Source organism: Schistocerca piceifrons, chromosome 1 (genome assembly GCF_021461385.2).
Source record: "Schistocerca piceifrons isolate TAMUIC-IGC-003096 chromosome 1, iqSchPice1.1, whole genome shotgun sequence".
Classification (NCBI taxonomy): Eukaryota; Metazoa; Arthropoda; class Insecta; order Orthoptera; family Acrididae; genus Schistocerca; species Schistocerca piceifrons.
Window position 1 is genome coordinate 157,755,204 of NC_060138.1, and position 22,526 is coordinate 157,777,729.

Below are 22,526 nucleotides of genomic sequence, written 5' to 3' on the forward strand. Positions count from 1 at the left end.
AAAATTTGGGACAGAGGCCTTCCCTTTATTAAGTGATTTAAGCTGCTTCGTTACACCGAGACTATCTCCCTCAATAAGTTATTCATGTGTACTTCACATACGACTAGAATCTCCCTGGATTTTCTGCCAGATTTAGAAACAGAGTTTCGTTGTGAAAACCATTAAAAGTATTTCGCATTGAAATTTGCGCTAAGTGTCGAGCTGCAGTGAAACATCGCAGATCCTGGAGATTTGGCGTTCTTTTAAAGGTGACATCCTTTTTTCGTTGCTTCTGCAGCTACGTTCTGGCTTGTTTCGTGTATCATGGGGATGAGTACCATCTCTTATTGATTTATTTGGTGTGTATTTATCGACTGCCGTCAACACTGTGTATTTCAATGTAAACCTCTTCTGGTCTACGCTTACATTGTTTGGAAGGAATGGAGAGTGTCTCTTAGGAAGATTTCAGGGGAAGTTTTATCTAATTTTTGAAATAGGTGTATTTTACATTTCTTTTTGGTGGATTTGAATGTTGCAGTATTCAGTCTTGAGTGACAAATCCAGTGTCTTTGGCTTACTTTCTTTCAATGTCGCTTCATGATAATCAGACACGGATTCTTCATAATAAAGATTTGTGACATGCAACGTCATGGGATGAGTGCCATGAACCTATGGACAGTATTGGTTCGTGTGTAACTGGTCGTCAAGATAAATTCCTGTATCTTACACAGATAAAAGAGTACTAGGTGTCCATCACATTTATTAAAGAATATAGAAAAATCCTTCTCCCGAGTAGACGTTCTTTGTACGAGAGGAGGCGTGTAGGTTCACATACGTTGAGACGTTATCAGATAAGTAACAAGGTCACAGATAAAGCGGACGAAACAACGCAGGGAAAGACGGAGAAAAGTGCACAGGTGTCTCCTACGAGATTAAGGAACTGTGAAGTAAAACCACTCACTGTTAGAAATGTTGTAGCATATATACCAACATTAGTGTGCCAGTAACTTATCATCTTTTGCATCGTTTTCAGTACCTATCCGCATTGGTGGATGTCAGAGACATCACGCTTACGGCGAGAAATTACTTTTCTTTTAGAATCCCGATTGTCCCTCGCCGCGAAATCCAATAGAGTTGGTTAACACTAATTCAATTACTTACGTCTGCGATGGGTAATTTAGAACATTTGATAAATGAGAAAACAGGGATTGGGGATGTGCGTGTTCAGTCAAAGTTTGTTTAGCGGTCATGCACCGACTACTGTAGAGTGTACACAGCAAGATTGTTCTTATAGCGATATCGAATCAAGCAGTATATCACGTGGCAGTGATTACCTTGGAACAGGGGCAATACACTGATCCTGAAGCGTGTTTCTTACAGGAGTCTCAACTGAAGACAGAAAAAAATTCCTTTCCGCACATTCTTGGAAACCGTTTTATTTTTCAGCCGCGTCGAGTCTGGGCTGAAGTCCCAAGTACTGATAGGTGCTTAAGGAAAGACATAAGCGCAAAAATAAAACTAGAGGTAGTGTTAGGCATTGTTATTACCGGATGCAGTTTCAGTACCACGCCGTACTTTGCTCGACTAGGAGAATCTTCACATCTCAGAAAGCACTCCCGCTCAACATAAAACTTTTGACAGTCGTATCATCACCGTTCCACAATAATTGCACTAAACCAACTCTATTCAGACCTATCTGTCGGTGTGCTATTGGTGAGTGAACTGGGGTAGCGGAAGCTATGGACAGTCTACTATTAAATATCAACATTACTACTAAACCATTTTACTTTTCTGGTGAACTAAACAATATTTTATATCAAAATTGTTTACTAAAACGTCAGCGATAGGGCTATACTGCCCTCTTAACTTTACCGAGAGATAACTGCAGTCAGTTGTACATCTTTATTTGATCTACGTGCCATATGGCAGAAATACACGTGAGTTGGAATTATAAAAGTATTAACCCAAAACTTTTAAAAATGGTTCAAATGGCTCTGAGCACTATGGGACTTAACATCTGTGGTCATCAGTCACCTAGAACGTAGAACTACTTAAACCTAACTAACCTAAGGACATCACACACATCCATGCCCGAAGCAGGATTCGAACCTGCGACCGTAGCAGTCACGCGGTTCCGGACTGAGCGCCTAGAACCGCGAGCCACCGCGGCCGGCTCAAAACTTTTACTGTCACTCGAAAATTAAAAATAAATGCTTCAATAGAAGTTAGATCACCATCACATTACGCGCCAGGATTAACTGCAGAATATAAGATCAAATAACTATGGCACATTAAAGTTAAATATGTTTGGAATTACTCTCATTCAGCTGCGTTCCGACTTCACTCTTCAACGGGACACGTATACATCAACTATATGCAAGCTGGTTGTATATAAACATGATCCATGAATCCTCAGTAGTTAACCATACATATTATAAAAATGGATGTAAGTAGGTATTTATGTGTACATGTACGTATGTGTGTGCCACATCTCTTCCTAAATCACCGGACGATTTCAACTAACTTCGTACATAATCGCGTACTGGATGCAACGAAAAAACCACACAAAATGACAAAAAGAGAAAAGTTAATCGCTTACTACATTTTCGCTGTTTCTTCTTTACTACTAACCGTATTCATGATACATTTTACAGACAGTATTCACATATGCCACATAGTGTACCAGCAATATTATAACATTGTACGACATACACTACTGGCCATTAAAATTGCTACACCAAGAAGAAATGCAGATGATGAACGGGTATTCATTGGACAAATATATTATACTAGAACTGACATGTGATTACATTTTCACGCAATTTGGGTGCATAGATCCTGAGAAATCAGTACCCAGAACAACCACCTCTGGCCGTAATAACGGCCTTGATACGCCTGGGCATTGAGTCAAACAGAACTTGGATGGCATGTACAGGTACAGCTGCCCGTGCAGCTTCAACACTATACCACAGTTCATCAAGAGTAGTGACTGGCGTATTGTGACGAACCAGTTGCTCGGCCACCATTGACCAGACGTTTTCAGTTGCTGAGAGATCTGGAGAATGTGCTGGCCAGGACATCAGTCGAACATTTTCTATACCCAGAAAGGCCCATACAGGACCTGAAACGTGCGGTCGTGCATTATCCCGCTGAAATGTAGGGTTTCGCAGGGATCGAATGAAGGGTAGAGCCACGGGTCGTATCACATCTGAAATGTAACGTCCAGTATTCAGAAGTGCTGTCAATGCGAACAAGAGGTGACCGAGACGTGTAACCAATGGCACCCCATACCATCACGCCAGATGATACGCCAGTATGACAATGACGAATACACGCTGGAAGCGTGTCGCCAAACACGGATGCGACCATCATGATGCTGTAAACAGGACCTGGATTCATCCGAAAAAATGACGTTTTGCCATTCGTGCACCCACGTTCGTCGTTGACTACACCATCGCAGGCACTCCTGTCTGTGATGCAGCGTCAAGGGTAACCGCAGCCATCATTTCCGAGCTGATAGTGCATGCTGCTGAATGGTTGTTGTCTTGCAAACGTCCCCATCTGTTGAGTCAGGGATCGAGAGGTGGCTGTACGATCCATTGCAGCCATGCGGATAAGATGCCTGTCATCTCGACTGCTAGTGGCACGAGGCCGTTGGGATCCAGCACGGCGTTCCGTATTACTCTCCTGAACCCACCGATTCCGTATTTTGCTAACAGTCATTGGATCTCGACCTACGCGAAATGTCGCGATACGATAAAGTGCAATCGCGATAGGCTACAATCCGACCTTTATCAAAGTCGGAAACGTGATGGTACGCATTTCTCCTCCTTACACGAGGCATCACAACAACGTTTCACCAGGCAACGCCGGTCAACTGCTGTTTGTGTATGAGAAATCGGTTGGAAACTTTCCTCATGTCAGCACGTTGTAGATGTCGCCATTGGCGCCGACCTTGTGTGAATGCACTGGAAAGCTAATCATTTGCATATCACAGCATCTTCTTCCAGTCGGTTAAATTTCGCGTCTGTAGCACGTCACCTTCGTGGTGTAGCAATTTTAATGGCCAGTAGTGTACATAGGAATTTATTTGTACATGTACGTATGTGTGTGCCACATCTCCTCCTAAATCATCGGACGATTTCAACTAAACTTCGTACATAATTACGTACTGGATGCAACGAAACAACCCCACAAAATGACCAAAAGATAAAAGTTAATCGCTCACTACTAACCGTATTCATGATACATTTTACAGACGGTATTCACATATGCCACTGAGTGCACGAGCAATATTATATCACTGTACGACATAGTTCAGGAGATATGACATCATAGACGCTGAGGCCAGTGAAAATCTTCCTCGTCAAGCAAGACGTTTAAATTTAATGCTTCGCTGCTACTAAGTCTATTAACAACACTTGGCAGACATTTTCCGCTAAACGTACCTACAAAAATATGTCATTGTACGACACAAATTTCAGAAGACATGACATGACTCTCTGGAATGCGTGAAAAACAACCGCAATCATGACGTTTCAATCTGTTGCTTCTTTACTACTAACTCTGTTCGATCACATTTCATAGGCAGTACTCGCATATGCCGCTGAATACACCCAGAAAAATATATTATGGTAGGACACAGTTCAGGATATATGACATCAAATTCTGAGATGCCGTATCATGCATGACGTTTTAATTTATTAGTTCTTTATTGCTAACTATTCACAACACTCATTGCAAATAGTAGATACATGTACGACTGAACTGGATGAACCTCCAAAATTTTATCATCGTACAGCACAGAGTTGAGGAAATACGGCGCCATAAATATTAACCTGTGTCATAATGAAAATGCAGGGAGAAATTGCCTAGAGATACAGGTGAAATGCGTGTACAGATACTTAAGAAATACGTTACATGTATGTGAAGTATATCCGCCATGTGTGTATGGTTGCAAAGCCTAGGTTACAAACCTGATTCTAAACTATGGAACAATTTCAAACTAAATTGGTATCAAAATTAGCTACGATCTGGAAAGAAATACTGTGGGTTTAAGAACCACCACCCTCCTACTGGGAATTGGATGAGAGTAGAGGGGGGCGGATGAGATGGATACAGATAGAGGGAAAGAGGGTAGAGAAAGAAAAGAGGAAGAGACTGACAGAGGAGAGAGGAGTAGATGAGTAGACGAGCAGCAAGAAGGGAGAGAAGAAGATGGACCAGGAGAGGAGGGAGGAGGAGCAAACAGAGTGAGGAGAAGGAGATGAAGAGAGAAAGGGAGACGAGAAAATGGACAAAGAGAAAAAGAGGAGGAGGAGCAAACAGAGTGAGGAGAAGGAGATGAAGAGAGAAAGGGAGACGAGAAAATGGACAAAGAGAAGAAGAGGAGGAGGAGCAAACAGAGTGAGGAGAAGGAGATGAAGAGAGAAAGGGAGACGAGAAAATGGACAAAGAGAAGAAGAGGAGGAGGAGGAGGAGATGGGGTTAGAAGGTCGAGGAGTAGGTGGACAAAGTGGGAAGGAGCAGATGGGCAGAGGGGGAGCAGCAGATAGAGGGGGCAGGAGGAGATGGATAGACAATGAGACAGTGAGGGGGGGTGGGGGGTGGAAGAAGTGAACAGAGAGAAGGAGTGAAGGAAATGGATAGAGAGGGGGTAAAAGAGGCGATGGACAGAGAGAGAGAAAAGAAGGAGAGGGACTAATAGATGAGTAGGTACATAAATACATACAGGAGCAACCCTGGGAACTCAGGTAGTAATATTATATAAATGATATCTTACTTATTTCTTTCAAATACGTAAATTAAATGTACATTTTTGCCAGGGGTGCATTCCTACCATTTATTGAGACATCTTAAAGGTCTGCAATACATATACGTATTCACCTACATGCAGCACTTTTAACTGAGAATACATGTTGTACCAACTGTTCCGACCTCGACACTCACCTGCTCAGTACATACGTTTTCTTACATCGTATGTGGAGGCGCTGTTCGCAGTGTGAATACTAATCTGCTGATAAAGTAGTTTTCTGCCTTCCAGTGTGCAACGAATGGCATGTTAGGACCAGTCTGCGGAGCTTTAGCTTTTTGCTGAGGATATTTGTCAGCACAGCACACAAACTGCACCATGTTATGATGTTTGGTTTTCTGTGGTGTTGCTTAAGTGTAGAATGGATTTATCCAATGTCTGTGGCCACACACATATATGCACACATACACACACACACACACACAAAATTATAGACTGTCTGGTCCATGACATCCATTCCTTTACTCACCACATAGTATCCCAACAAACCAGACTGGGTACAGTGTCCAGCTGTGAGGACGGCTTTGGTGCTGATTATCGAGCCACCACATGTGTGAGAAGATATGCCCAGCACCACCCACTGCAGCGATACTTGGTATGGAAACTGCCCTGCAAAGGTACGTTAGTATTCACTGAAGATTAATCTGTGGCGACAGCCTCAGTTGCTGTTGTAGATGTAAGTAATCATTTTAGAGCCACAGTTTGTTAGACAATAGTTAAAATACATGAATATGTTCGAAAAATAGGCTAACTGTAATTACCATCTAACGAAGTATTGGGCCCAGCACTGCGATGCCGTAGGATATAGATAGATAATGACTTCTCTTGGATCATCAGCCTTCTGACATTATCCACCACGAGTTCATCTCCTGTGCCAACCTCTTCATCTCGGAGCAACACTTGCATCCAGAGCCCTCAATTATTTGTCGGATATATTCTAACCTCTGTATCCCTCTACAGTTTTTACGCCCTACAGCTCCCTCTAGCATCATGGAAGTTATTCCCTAATGCCTTAAAGTACCGGGTGATAAAAAAGTCATTATAAATGTGAAAACTCAATAAATCACGGAATAATGTAGATAGAGAGGTACAAACTGACACACATGCTTCAAATGACATGGGGTTTTATTAGAACCAAAAAACACAAAAGTTCAAAAAATGTCCGACAGATGGCGCTCCATCTGATCAGAATAGCAATAATTAGCGTAACAAAGTAAGACAAAGCAAAGATGACGTTCTTTACAGAAAACGCTCAATATGTCCACCATCATTCCTCAATAATAGCTGTAGTCGAGGAGTAATGTTGTGAACAGCACCGTAAAGCATGTCCGGAGTTATGGTGACGTATTGGCGTCGGATGTTGTCTTTCAGCATCCCTAGAGATGTCGGTCGATCACGATACACTTGCGACTTCAGGTAATCCCAAAGCCAATAATCGCACGGCCTGAGGTCTGAGGACCTGGGAGGCCAAGCATGACGAAAGTGGCCCCTGAGCACCCGATCATCACCAAACGCCGGGAGGGATTAGCCGAGCGGTCTCAGGCGCTGCAGTCATGGACTGAGCGGCTGGTCCCGGCGGAGGTTCGAGTCGTCCCTCGGGCATGGGTGTGTATGTTCGTCCATAGGATAATTTAGGTTAAGTAGTGTGTAAGCTTAGGGACTGATGACCTAAGCAGTTAAGTCCCATAAGATTTCACACACACACATCACGAAACGACGCGCGCAAGAGATCTTTCACGCGTCTAGCAATATGGGGTGGAGCGCCATCCTGCATAAACATCGTACGTTCCAGCAGGTGTTTATCAGCCAGGCTGGGGGTGATGCGATTCTGTAATATATTGGCGTACCTCTCACCCGTCACGGTAGCAGTTACAAAACCAGAATCACGCATTTCCTCCAAGAAAAAAGGTCTGATAACTGTAGAGTTTTCAAATTTATACTGACTTTTTGATCACCCGGTACTTCCTGTCACAGAATTCATTCTTCTTGTCAGTGGTTTCTACGTGCTTCTCTCCTTGTCGATTCTGTGGAGAATCTCATTTCGTATGTTACCAGGACGCCTAATTTTCAACAACCTTGTACAGCACCGCATCTCAAAGGCCAATTCATCTGATTTCAGCTTTTTCCACAGTCCGTCATTCACTTCCCTACAAAGCCGTGCTCCAGACGCGTAGACTCAGAAATTCTTCCTCACATTACGGCCGATATTTGATGCTAGCGAGCTTCTTTTAGCCTCTTTGCAGGTGTTACTCTGCTTTTTATGCCCCCTTGCTTCGCCCGCCATAAGTTTAGTTGCAGAATTCCTTCAGTTTGATTACTTCGTGTTTATCATTTTTGATATTAAGTTTGTCACCACTCTCGTTTCTGCTGCTTGTTGTTGCTACCCGCTCTCTTCTAGGCGTTTAACAATGGAGCTCCTCTTGAACTCATAAGCTTGATGTCATTGCTTTTAATTGCACGAAAGATTGCATTGTTGATTATTCCTCCTGACGACCATTTCTTTTTGGATGTCTTCTCGGTTTTCCTGCTGCCATTTCGCCTTGGTGCCTCTCCAACTCATTATTCTTCACTACTTCAGATTGATTCCTCCGGACAATTCTCCCGAACTTCAAACTACTCTTCGTCACAAATCTGAGTCTATATGGACTACTGGGCTCGTCTTATAATCAAATATGTGATTTAGGATTCTCTGGCTGACTATGATGAAATCCATCCGCAACTGTACAGCGTCTCCAATCATTCTTCAAATATGCCTCCCTCCCTTAAGATTTCTAAACAGTGTATTCGACGTTACTAGCTGAATTTTACTTCAGAACTTAATTACTATTTCTCCTCGTTCATTCCTGCTACCCATCCCATATTCATTCGTAACTTTATTTTATTTTTCTTCCCGTAAAAATGTCCAAGATTGTTACATTTAAATCTCCATTTATACACTTAATTACACGTTCAATATCCTCGTACACTTTCTGTATCTCTTCATCTACTGCTTGTTACGTCATCAAGTATACCTGAGCTGTTGTCGCTGGCGTTGATTTGTTGTCGAGTTTGCAGAGAATAAGCCTATCTGTAAACTATTCACAGTGGTCACTCTCTGTTCTACCTTCCTGTTCGTAAAGAATCCGATCCCGTTAAAACATTTTCTACTGCCATGATCATATGACCATATATGTGTCTCATCATATATCTTTATCTTCTTTCCATATCACTTAACTGACCCCCCACTATACTCACATTGAGCCTTTGCATTTCCTTTTTGAGATTTACTAGTTTCCCTACCAAGTTCAAACCTCTGACATTCCAGTCTCCGATTTGTAGAATGTTACCTTTCCATTCCTTTTCCAATCTCTCTTCTCATGTTAACTTCTCCTCTATCCACCTCGTAAAATATTACCCTTCTGTTCGCCATTCAGTCTTTATTCTCGTGGTTATCTCCTCCTTAGTAGTCCACTCCCAGAAATCAGAATCGGCGACTAATCCGGAAATTTTTGCCAATGGAGACATCATTATGACACTTTTTCAATTACAGGCCATGTGTCCTGTGGATAAACATTGTGCGTTTTTAATGCAGTGGTTTCAGTTGCCTTCATGCCACTTGTGGCCCACTTCAATAGTGACAGAGCAGTAGATTAAACAAGGCAGTATTTAACTGCACTGTATTATATACAGTACGCAATCAAAAAAGAAAGTCAGCTTCAGATCAGTTTATCCAACGTACAGGTAACTATGCCGGAAAACACGTTATACGATACAAAGCAGAGCTTACTTTGGCTGGTCAAAGATCAGATCAGCAACAGTAACGTCAACGAGACAGTATGATGGAAAACAAAGTCTGATTTATTATAAGATAAAGTACCTATTGTGGATGCTCAAAACAATGAAAATGCCTTCTGCCATCATCAGTTGAAGCAAGTAAATAGAATGTATATTACTTGCGCAAAATATTCTATATATTCAAATTGGAGAATCTCACATATTTCGTAATGAGACTAACCAGTCAACTCGACTTCATTATGTGACAATAATGTCTTCCACTTCAAATTCTTCCTTAACTATATGCCAAGTGTAAAACTTTTACTGCATAAACTATTATGGCACTATTTCTACTTCTGTTTGTGTGTAACAGTAAGTTTTCGAACCAAAATAAATCTCTAGAAACCTTAAAAAATTCCCTAAAATCTTTCTTCTCTTTCTGAGAATGAACATGAACTGAAAAAGTGGGAGGGTGACATGGAGACAAATGATGAGCTATAAGACTTAAAAGTGCCTCTCGATGAGAAATTCAAATTTCAAAATAACTCTTCGCGTAACAGCGCTACATTTGAGGTCCAATGAGAGATATCTGTCTCTCTCACTATTTTTAGAAACGAAAATTCTGGGTGAACTTCTGAATACACGTCTTCCACGAAAAACTCTTCGGGCCCAGAACCTACACACTCAGCAGCGGGTCTCAAAAAATAGAGTCGGCGAAATCTGTCACCAAACATCTAAAAATACAGAAGAAGAAAAAGTATCACAGAAGGCGAGGTGCTAACGGTGAAGAAAATTACTGACACTGAGAAGAGGTGCACAAAATCACAGTTAGGAACGTTTATTTCATATTTGTTTTCTTAATGAAGCATTCACATACAAAAAAGAAAGTCTAGCAGCAGCACTTAAAAAAGCTTGGTCATCTGACAATCTTCCAGGCAGACATTCTGTTGATAGCCAGGCCCCAGGCAGTGGGTGACCCAGGGTTCCAGTGCTCCTACCCCCCCCCCCCCCCGTCCTCCTCCCGCCCCCTCCCTCGAAATGTGTGGGCGTATAGTAGATACAACGGAAACTTTCTAGTACCAAAATTCTTTCTTCATATTATTCATTCTTGATTATGAAATGAGTTCCATTAACCAACATATTAACGTGAATCCTGAAGTTATAATTAACATTTTCCCGCGACGACTTGGCTTTATTTTGTAATCTCTTGTTAGTTTCTTTGAATTTTTCGAGGCATTTGTTTCTACTGCTTACTATGTGAGATTACATTTCAGTAGCATTGCTGTAAATTAAATATATATTTATCTAGTAGTTTTGCGGAAATTTGAGCTTTTAACTAGTTTATGGATCACTTAAGGCGAATGAAAACAGCAAATCAATTCTTATCCGCCTGGCTGGTCTATTAAAATGTTTGATGGAATTTGTATTTATACTATAATACAAATAGTCATACTAGGTAAAATTAGCTTTTCAATTTGCACACTCCCCCCTCCCGAAGAATAGCTCTGTGTGGGGGCCTGTGTGACGGACTGTGTGCTCGAAATATATTATTCGATTAACCTGAGCGCTCTCAACATTTTACCACTTTTGCGGGGCGCGTTGTGAAAGTGGATGTAATTTCTCAAACACGCTCTGAATGCAATTGGAGGGTGTCTCGAAAGAAAAGTTTTTAGACTTCATTAACGAACTGACTAAGCCCGTAGAAGAGTAAATGTCTCACTGTTAGGAAACGCGGCAGTAAGATTTCTCCAAGAAGTTCGGTGAACAGTCTACTATGAAAATACACACATAACGCATCGTTGGTAAAAACAGAGAAATGCTGGGAGGCTTAGGGGTAGAGAATAATGGAGCTCTATGAATTGCGTAAGAAGGAAGGTAGGTTAGAGGTTAATGCCAGATCGACAGTGAATTTATGAGAGACGGAGCATTAATTATGATCAGTTCGAAAAGAATGTTTAAACTACAATTTCAGCAGTCGTTTGTAATTAGTTAGGGACACTATGAAAATTTATGATGGAAACGTGAACCGCTGCTCTTCCGAATGCAAGTCTAGCCCTCTGACCATCTTGCCATCTCGTTCGCTCTATACCTTACAGCTGTTGAGACAAAACACTGTTCTGACAGAGAAACCGCACATTGTAATACCAGAAAAAGTCTCCCGCTCTAGGGTGCCGTCTTAATTTGTAAAGCTCTCGACTGCAGAACATTAATCCGGCATCAAGAACTGTGGGTGTAGATTACAATTAAAAGTGTAGGTATTTGGCTGTAGCTACCAAAAACTTCAACTGTTCTCGCAATTGGAGTCGGTAGTGAGCACTGTCTTTTATAACCAACTGGTACATACTTGAGGCACCACGAAGAACTGCAATGTTTTAACATTTTTGCATAATGATGGCAGCTTCGAGACTGTAGTAGTGCATTCAGCAGGCATACGTAGAAACAGAAGCTGTGTGCTGCACATAGTTACGACTTGTGCAATACCGAGAGGGTTCTACGTTCAGCCAGCTTGGAGCAGAAAGAGCAGCTGCTGGTTTTAATACAGAAGCAAAGCAGACAGCTGAGTCGGTCAGTGGTCTTGGTTCGAAAGTGGAGACTGCATCAGACTAGCTTTGATTGGCAGTAGCTTCAGAATATCATAAATATCTCAGTAAAACAACGTCACGGAAAGAGTGCCAAATTCTCGAACGGTGTAAATGAGTCTGTTTCTCGAAGTTCGTTCCACTTGCAATGATCATATTCTCTTCTTTAAACGCGGTATACACACACCCATCACATAAAAATACATGTTCATATATTTAAAACCATAATACAATAATAAGGCAAATGTAAAGAGACGTGTGAGTCGACATGGGTCTTGTATTATGTAATACAGAGAACATGAAGACTGGAATTCAGTTATGTGATCTTTGCTTTTGATAATATCTTATGTTTTACTCGTATGTTGACTCCTAGTTAGCAGCGCAGAGTAGCACGGTTTGAGGCGCCATGTAACGGATTGCGGGTCCCCTCCTGCTGGAGGTTCGAGTTCTCAAATGGTTCAAATGGCTCTGAGCACTATGGAACTTAACTTCTAAGGTCATCAGTCCCCTAGAACTTAGAACTACTTAAACCTAACTAACCTAAGGACATCACACACATGCCTGAGGCAGGATTCGAACCTGCGACCGTAGCGGCCGCGCGGTTCCAGACTGTAGCGCCTTTAACCGCTTGGCCACCACGGCCGGCTCGAGTTCTCCTTCGGGCGTAGTTGTGTGTGTTGTTCTTAGCATAAATTAGTTTAAGTAGTGTGTAAGCCTAGGGACCGATGACCTCAGCAGTTTGGTCCCTTAGGAATCTACACACATTTGAACTTTTTTTCACTCCCAGTTAACGTAAAGTGCCAACCACCTTGCCGCAGTGGTGACACCGGTTCCCGTCAGATCACCGAATCTAAGCGCTATCGGGCTGGGCTAGCACTTGGATGGGTGACCATCCGGTCTGTCGGGCGCTGTTGGCAAGCGGGGTGCACTCAGCCCTTGTGAGGCAAACTGAGGAGCTACTTGACTGAGAAGTAGCGTCTCTGGTCTCGTAAACTGACATACGGCCCGGAGAGCGGTGTGCTGACCACATGCTCCTCCGTATCCGCACCCAGAGACGCCTGTGGGCTGAGAATGACACGACGGCCGGTCAGTACCGATGTGCTTTGAGTTTAAGTTAATGTAAAGTAAGCTATCTGATGTCACTGGCGACCACTACGCAGGCGCCTCCCACCAATTGCAATTTTATTTTTCATCCCCTTCTGAAGTGAACTTTCCCAAATAGAGATTGGACTCTCCAGTTATCGACTGTACTATTTCTGATCCAGTGACATCGCTGTTTTATTTATTTATTTACCGTAAACTTGCAGTAGCCACCTTTCCGACTACGCACACTTCTCGCGCAGATACATATTTCTGCTTTATTTTGACTGGCATTGTGCGACGGAAGCTTTCACCGCGTCTTTCAGTCTCGGGAACAGCCAGGTCGGGTGACCTCTTCCATGTTGCTCTTGGTATAACATTCAGATTCACTTTACAGTTGAAATATTGCTACCTACAAATCTTTCGATAATCACTAGAACAATGTGCGATCATTCTACCACATATTCATTTATCTGTAGGTTTTGTTAAAAAACAGTTTCTGCAGCGTAGAAATTCTTCATCCGAGGCCAGATTCCTTGCTCCAACGAGGAACTCTCTGCGCGATATTAAGCTACTTACTGACACTTTCTGAGGCACAGTTGAGGCAAAACGGTCCGTGCATTTTCCAGCGTGGAGATTTGCTGAGCTCTTAGGTAGAGTCTAACTGCAGAGCTGAAGTGCTCACACTCACCCTTGGTGGCGTCCTGGCCGCCGACGATGCGGCCCCGGAAGCGGCCGAACCCCCGGTGGATTCCGCTGTGCGGGATGCGACGAATAGGCAGCTCGGCCGCTGAAAGGAAACAAGTGGAGGCGTGAGTGAGGGGGTCGTGTACAGCTACTTGTATGTTGGTATTGGAAATAGCACAAGAAGTTATAATAACAGACTTGATGATGCGTTTTTATACTCATTGACTGTATGCGCTCTAGGCGCAGGTGATGGACGGTAATGCCATAAACTGATCCGGCAGAAAACTTTGAATAAATAAAAGATAAGTAATACAAGTAACTCGTGTCGATAATAAAGTGTTAAAAAAAGCCATAATACACGTTCGGTTGACTATATCGTCAATTTATTCATAATTTAATAAATTTCCGGCAGTTTCAAAGTAACGTAAGAATCCTCGTTTACGTTCAAATTGTTCCCTCGGCCTATCACACCGACAGTTACTCACTTACATTGTAATAAAACGTAGTCTCAATCGTGCATGAATTACGGGTCATTACCTGGTCGCCACATGTAGTGCCTTCTGTTTTTCCCAAGCTGAACGATACCACACTACCTTAGACTTTTTTAAACAGCGGCTATATCATGCGTGCCACTTTCAGGCTCCCTAGTATACAAAATCATGTATAATTCTTTTGATACCTACACTATGTGATCAAAAGTATCAGGACACCTGGTTAAAAGGGACTTACAAGTTAGTGGCGCCATCCATCGGTGATGCTGAATTCAGTGTGGTGTTGGCCAACCCTTAGCCTTTATTTCAGCTTCCGCTCTCGCAGGCATACCTTCAATCAGGTGCTTGAAGGTTTCTCGGGGAATGGCATTCTTCACGGAGTGCTGCACTGAGGAGAATGTCGGTTGGTGAGGCCTGGCAAAGTCGCCGTTCCCAAAAATTCCAAACGTGTTCTATAGGATTCAGGTCAGGACTCTGTGCAGGCCAGTCCATTACAGGGATGTTATTGCGGTATAACCACTCAGCCACAGGCCGTGCGTTATCAACAGGTGCTCGATCGTGTTGAAAGATGCAATCGACATCCCCGAATTGCTCTTCAACAGTGGGAAGCAAGAAGGTGCTTAAAATATCAATGCAGGCCTGTTCTGTGATAGTGCTACGCAAAACAACGAGGGATGCAAGCGCCCTCCATTGAAAACACGACCACACCATAAAACCACCGCCTCAGAATTTTACTGTTGGCACTACACACCCTGGCAGATGTTCACCGGGCATTCGCCATACCCACACTCCGCCATCTGATCGACACATTCTGTACCGTGATTCGCCAATCCACACAACGCTCTTCCACTATTCAAACGTCCAATGTTTGCACTCCTTACACCAAGCGAGGCGTCGTTTGGCATTTACTTCGTGATGTGCGGTTTATGATCAGCCGCTCGAGCATGAAATCCAAGTTTTCTCACCTCCCGCCTAACCGTCATAGTACATGCAGTGGATCGTGATGCAGTGTGGAATTCCTGTGTGATTGTCTGGATAGATGTCTGCCTATTACACTTAACGACCCTCGTCAACTGTCGGCAATCTCTGTCGGTCAACAGACGGGATCGGCCTCTATGCTTTTGTGCTGTACGTGTCCCTTCACGTTTCCACTTCACTATCACATCGTAAACAGTTGACCTAGGGATGTTTAGGAGTGTGGAAATCTTGCGTACAGACGTATGACACAAGTGACACCCAATCACCTGACCACGTTCGACGTCCGTGAGTTCCGTGGCGTGCCCCATTCTGCTCTCTCACGATGTCTAGTGACCACTGAGGTCACTGCGCCTAATACGAAAAACGTATGTTTTTTGGGGGTTGTCGGAATACTTTTGATCACATAGTGTATCTAGCTCTGCACATTTATAGTGAGTGAATATCATTCCATGACATGCTTTTGAAAGAAAGCATAATCCATTTAATAAAAGATACACGCTAACCAGGACGCGTGACAGCGTAGTAATGAAATCCGAATGAAGAGTGGGGTAAAAGTTCTTATAGACAAGGTGAACCGCTCCAGTACAAGCTGGGAGCGTCACTGAAAGTGAATATTATTCTAAGTAAGTGCAGTAGAGAAGGTACACAGCTGTAGAGTCCCCAGCAGCAACTGTAGGAGGTAGCATAGGAGGCACCACACAATCAAACGTAGCTAAAGTTACGAGTGAGCCATGCACACCCGCCATGCTCCCTGTTGTGACTTGGCAAGACAGCCAAGCCACTAGGAGAGGAAGCCGAAAGGCACGCGTTTAAGCTCACGCAGGCTAGCGTGAAGTCTGGAATAGTTAAGGGAATTTATAGTAGCAAAGAACGTAAGTAACTACCGGAATACTTAACTTTAATTCATAATTGGTGAACATGGGTCTGACGGTACATGCATCACAAGATAAATAGCAAATGATAATGGCGCCTTGCTAGGTCGTAGCAAATGACGTAGCTGAAGGCTATGCTAACTATCGTCTCGGCAGATGAGAGCGTAATTTGTCAGTGAACCATCGCTAGCAAAGTCGGTTGTACAACTGGGCGAGTGCTAGGAAGTCTCTCTAGACATGCCGTGTGGCGGCGCTCGGTCTGCAATCACTGATAGTGGCGACACGCGGGTCCGACGTATACTAGCGGACCGCAGCCGATTTAAAGGCTACCACCTAGCAAGTGTGGTGTCTGGCGGTGACACCACACTCCCCACTCCAACGTTTCCACTACCCCTTTCGTTGCGACTTGATTATTGCTATTCAACGGTGTCATCTCGTACATAATTCGGAAAACTAACTGGGAACATGCAAGTCGTTGTTTGAAACATCCTGAGACTGTAGCTGTACCCTGTCTCCTAAGAGTGAAACGTTTCTTGAGAGACTGCACAGCTACGTATGGTTACTTGTAATTATGCTGCGGCGCACAGTTGGGTACGATCAGCAATATCGTGACTTGTTTTGCCTTGATCATTTTATAATTTCTCTAGCGAACAGGGCAGTGCTTCGCAATTACTAAATATGTATGGGACTCGGATATACGTCCTGATGTTCTCCTCTCTCTCTCTCTCTCTCTCTCTTCTCCCTCCTCTCTCTGTCCATCTCCACTATCTCTCTCCACCATAATTGGCTTACGGGTATGAGAAACGTCTCCTGCTGCTAGATCTGTGAGAATAGTAGCTCCAATGACGCTATTTCGTACAGTTTTAATCTGAAAACTGTAGTTTTATGCCATACATATTAAAAAAATACGTAGCCTGTCTCTGTCCGCAAGTTTGTTAGATTATCGTATATAAATTTGAAGTAAACTGGTCAAGTACTTTTCAAGAATTTTGATAGCAAAGTTAAACAACGACTTTTCTTTATACTGTACTATAGACTGGTGAACAAATCACTTTCAATGCAAAAAGTCTATTAACTAATTCTGCCGCCTGACACTTACTATTTAAGGCCGTCGCCTTTTAGTACCTGTCTTGGTAACCTTCAAATACCGAATGCTTTAGTAATTACTACAAACTGTAAGCTCATGACCAATTTGAAATTTCATGTGCATGCTACTGAAATGCTCTTCAAATCTTAATGTTTATACAAGACTTCACTATGGGCTTCTGCTGACGACCTCATGGGCTGAAAAGTCATCAGATGTGATCCTGACATTCGTTCCATTGCCGTCCTGGAGCGTTGAGTGCCATGTTATTTTTGATGAAAGCTAAAGGACAGTCACTGCCGGACATCGAAAGAGAGAGAGAGAGAGAGAGAGAGAGAGAGAGAGAGAGAGAGAGAGAGAGAGAGAGTTTTGTCTTTTGACGAAATGAACGTCGATGAAACTGAGACATTTGATGAGCGGAGGATCGTATTGTGCGCCCACATAGTAAAGCGCTTGTGGTTATGGTTCGTAGACTTCGTTCAGGATGGGAATAGCCGATATTTTGTGACTTTGACATTCAGATGACACTATCGTTGCTAAGCTCGATGTTTCCTCGCTTCATATTATAGGTTATAGTGTTGTCACAATCGTTTCTGATCATACGCTGGCTGGAGGATACTTGGGTGGGTTACAGACGCCGTAGTGCGATCTCTTTTTTTCCAAATTATATGAGATATTTGGATCACAAGAAATTGTATCCTGCCAAGGTGCGCTGGGTTACAGACACTGTCGGCTAATTAAGTCTAGTGAATGGGCTAACTGCGAACCCTTATTATTATTATTAATTGATGTAAAGAGACAACTGTGGTTTTTTTCACGAATGCCACTTACCTTTTCGGGACTCTTTCCATTATTGTGTATTTACTACGACCCCTCATTCAAACTAGTGTTGGGCCGGTTTGAAGTATATTTGCTGTAACTGCTAGCTCGAAATTCAAAATATATGGGAGTATGTGTTAAGGTTGGTGTTTTTAGAGGAACGTAAATACTAGGTGATGTCTTTTATCTCTGTTTTTGCGTTTTAACGTTCTTAAAGAAGACTTCTAAAGGTATTGGCCAACCATATAAGTTATCTTACATTTTATTAAATACACTCCTGGAAATTGAAATAAGAACACCGTGAATTCATTGTCCCAGGAAGGGGAAACTTTATTGACACATTCCTGGGGTCAGATACATCACATGATCACACTGACAGAACCACAGGCACATAGACACAGGCAACAGAGCATGCACAATGTCGGCACTAGTACAGTGTATATCCACCTTTCGCAGCAATGCAGGCTGCTATTCTCCCATGGAGACGATCGTAGAGATGCTGGATGTAGTCCTGTGGAACGGCTTGCCATGCCATTTCCACCTGGCGCCTCAGTTGGACCAGCGTTCGTGCTGGACGTGCAGACCGCGTGAGACGACGCTTCATCCAGTCCCAAACATGCTCAATGGGGGACAGATCCGGAGATCTTGCTGGCCAGGGTAGTTGACTTACACCTTCTAGAGCACGTTGGGTGGCACGGGATACATGCGGACGTGCATTGTCCTGTTGGAACTGCAAGTTCCCTTGCCGGTCTAGGAATGGTAGAACGATGGGTTCGATGACGGTTTGGATGTACCGTGCACTATTCAGTGTCCCCTCGACGATCACCAGTGGTGTACGGCCAGTGTAGGAGATCGCTCCCCACACCATGATGCCGGGTGTTGGCCCTGTGTGCCTCGGTCGTATGCAGTCCTGATTGTGGCGCTCACCTGCACGGCGCCAAACACGCATACGACCATCATTGGCACCAAGGCAGAAGCGACTCTCATCGCTGAAGACGACACGTCTCCATTCGTCCCTCCATTCACGCCTGTCGCGACACCACTGGAGGCGGGCTGCACGATGTTGGGGCGTGAGCGGAAGACGGCCTAACGGTGTGCGGGACCGTAGCCCAGCTTCATGGAGACGGTTGCGAATGGTCCTCGCCGATACCCCAGAAGCAACAGTGTCCCTAATTTGCTGGGAAGTGGCGGTGCGATCCCCTACGGCACTGCGTAGGATCCTACGGCCTTGGCGTGCATCCGTGCGTCGCTGCGGTCCGGTCCCAGGTCGACGGGCACGTGCACCTTCCGCCGACCACTGGCGACAACATCGATGTACTGTGGAGACCTCACGCCCCACGTGTTGAGCAATTCGGCGGTACGTCCACCCGGCCTCCCGCATGCCCACTATACGCCCTCGCTCAAAGTCCGTCAACTGCACATACGGTTCACGTCCACGCTGTCGCGGCATGCTACCAGTGTTAAAGACTGCGATGGAGCTCCGTATGCCACGGCAAACTGGCTGACACTGACGGCGGCGGTGCACAAATGCTGCGCAGCTAGCGCCATTCGACGGCCAACACCGCGGTTCCTGGTGTGTCCGCTGTGCCGTGCGTGTGATCATTGCTTGTACAGCCCTCTCGCAGCGTCCGGAGCAAGTATGGTGGGTCTGACACACCGGTGTCAATGTGTTCTTTTTTCCATTTCCAGGAGTGTAATTGTAAATGTTGGTGTTACAATACATTAAGATAACGATGTTGTAACTGTAAGTTTGAGTGGGAAGCGTCTCATGAAGCAGCGTTGGGGGCCTGGTAGGCGGCTTTGGCAACTGCCCCGGTGTTGGTCATGCTCGACTTCCATGAGGAGTTTATGTTCCACACCGTTGCATCGATGGCGAGTGTTGCAGCTGTACTTTTACAGGACGACAATGGGAAGCAGCTGCCTATTACTTACACTTCACGTGCCCTTTTCTCGCTTAAAGCCAAATATTCTGTATACGAGGAAGTGATACTGGCGGTATTGTTCAGAGTTGAGGAGCTTAAAATCTGTCTTGAACTTCGTCCATTCTTGTTAGAAAGCCATAACCAGACCCTTAACTGGATAGTAGTATGGCCGAGACGGAACAGATGTATGACGAGGCGGGGCATGAGTATTTCTGCACTTCAGTGCAAGTTTAAGTAGAGTATGCTGTCGCATATGGCCTAAGTAGGGTGATCATGGAGGTACAAGATCACCTCTTGGACAAAGGGGTCTGTGAACCCAATGAACGTGATGCCTCAGGCCATATAGTTCGTCCAGTCTTAAGGGGATGTCCCCTGCTTTATAAAGAAGTTGCAGAACGAGATTCTGACCTGGAGCTAAGTGAGCTGAATGAGACAATCAGAAAAGGGGAAACGGTTAGACCGTAATTTTTGAAGGGGAACTCACTGTGTTGCACCTCACGGGGAAGTCATGCGGTTAAAATAGGTTTACTGAAGTATATGATACCTTGTAGATGGTCATCAGCGGGACCAAGATGAAGATTAGAAAGCAGTTCATCTAGAAGGCCATGGACGAGCAGATTGGGGGCTTTGTATCGACCTGTACGACGTGTGCATTTAGTAGGCTATCACTGAATAATGGCCAAGGGTTCCTGGCATCGGAGTGGATGTATGTTGATCATGTGGGGCTATTCCCAAGTTCGTGAGACAGAGTACTGGTACATACTCATGTGTGGACGCATTTATACATTTCTGTTGGTTGACTCTGAAGTGTGATACTACTTCCCAGGTTACGAAATGCCTTTACTCTATATTTGGAACCTTTGCCCCCATATACACTGTTAGTTACTGATCACTCTCCGAATTTCGCCTCTGCAGCTTTCCACAAATTCTCTTTTGAAACTGATGGCAGCCTTTATCGGTTTCCACCATAAACATCGTATCCGTCGGGATAGCTCATTACCTCTGTTGACGTATGTGTTCAATACATCCATAAACAAATACCGGCCGCCCTTATGTTCGCTTTTAGGCCAAACTTTCACTTGTCCAATCTACAGGCGTTCGACAACCTTCTCTTGAGAAAGCTGATGCTGTCCAAATTGGAGCTAAATGAAAACGTGCGAGGAGTAATGTAAAGCTCATCCATGAGAAGCTAGAGAGCCACTTATGCTGAGAGGCGGCCATCTCGTTAAAGCCTGACGACAGTGTCTGGATTAAGAATTTTGCAGCAGTGAGCCGTGAGGAACATAACGCGATGGCGGAACTCTTGCCTATATTTGTGGGCTCAGTTCAGATCCTTCGCTCAATGACGCTGGCCACCTTCATCGTCAAAAATCTTCAGACCAGGCGAATTTTTATGGTTCACATTTCTCAGACAAAGCTATTTAAAGAGCCTAGTGCTTCCCAGTAGCATAAAGGTGATATACTCTGAAAACTGAAATATTTAATATTTCACTAGTGAGGCGAACCACTTTCATATTTTAGATGTGACTCATATGCTTCATTACAAATAAATTGTAAAAGGCTCCTTGAGAAACCGGGAAGGTGGTTGCTATATCGGACAGCAACGAGATTCAATCGGGAAGTATTGTTCTATGGTAGTCTGATGTATTTGACATGTGGTACCACCATGCTATAACCCTGTGACTAATGAGTACAAATGCAAGTTCCAGTTTTCTCCCCTTCTCAGGGACCTTAGTGGTAGAGGCGGGGGAGGGTGTGATGTTCAGTTCTGTCACGTTCACGAGCCAATTTGAATATCCACCCATCGGCTCCAGCACGGCCAGCGCGCATTGACTGAGTAGTGTCGACTTGGGCGGCAATGCTGAGAGAGGGCTCCGTGGCTGCAGCTGCTGTGCTGCCTACCGGGTCGGCCTCAGATCATGCCTAGCGATCAACTAGCTAAGATCGGAGAGACGACCTGCGCTGGATGAGCACGTGCACCGACCCAGCGACAAGTGGGACCTACCCACTAATCCTCTAGTCAGCATACGATTTCGACCCATGGTCCAATCTATTTTGTTCATTGTATGTGGGATATCCGGATATCCTGAAAGTGTAATATGTCAAGTTGCGCTGGGTTACAGACACTGTTGGCTAATCAAGCAAGGTGATGTTTTCTGTAAACCCTTGCTCTTCATTATTGACATAAAGATACGTTGTGTTATCTTGTGTGCTCTGATTAGTGGCCATGGCTGGTTTTTTGAATGATTATCAGTCGCTGTTACTGGTTTCTTTTGTTTACTATGTAGTTTACTATGTAGTTTACTGGGCTCTCTCAATCAAACTATTGTGCAGGTTTGAAGCTAATCTGCTGTAGCTGCTAGCTCTAAATGCAAACTATATCGTAGTGTTTCTTAACGCTGAGGTTTTAAAGGAATGTAGTTGTTAGAATATGTTTTGACTTTTTATTTATTTTATTTATTTCTTTATT

The 22,526-nt window shown here is 44.0% G+C and overlaps 1 protein-coding gene across 1 annotated transcript in view; it reads right to left on the minus strand.

Annotated features, from left to right (window-relative positions):
- LOC124793457 (trypsin-1-like) overlaps nt 1-22,526 on the minus strand; it is a 65,200-nt gene that overhangs the window by 32,149 nt on the left and 10,525 nt on the right. The window contains exons 2-3 of the mRNA XM_047258025.1: nt 13,895-13,993; nt 6,261-6,400 (exon numbers count right to left, since the gene is read on the minus strand). Of these exons, the coding sequence (XP_047113981.1) occupies nt 6,261-6,400; nt 13,895-13,993 (239 nt within the window). The remainder of the gene's footprint in view (nt 1-6,260; nt 6,401-13,894; nt 13,994-22,526) is intronic.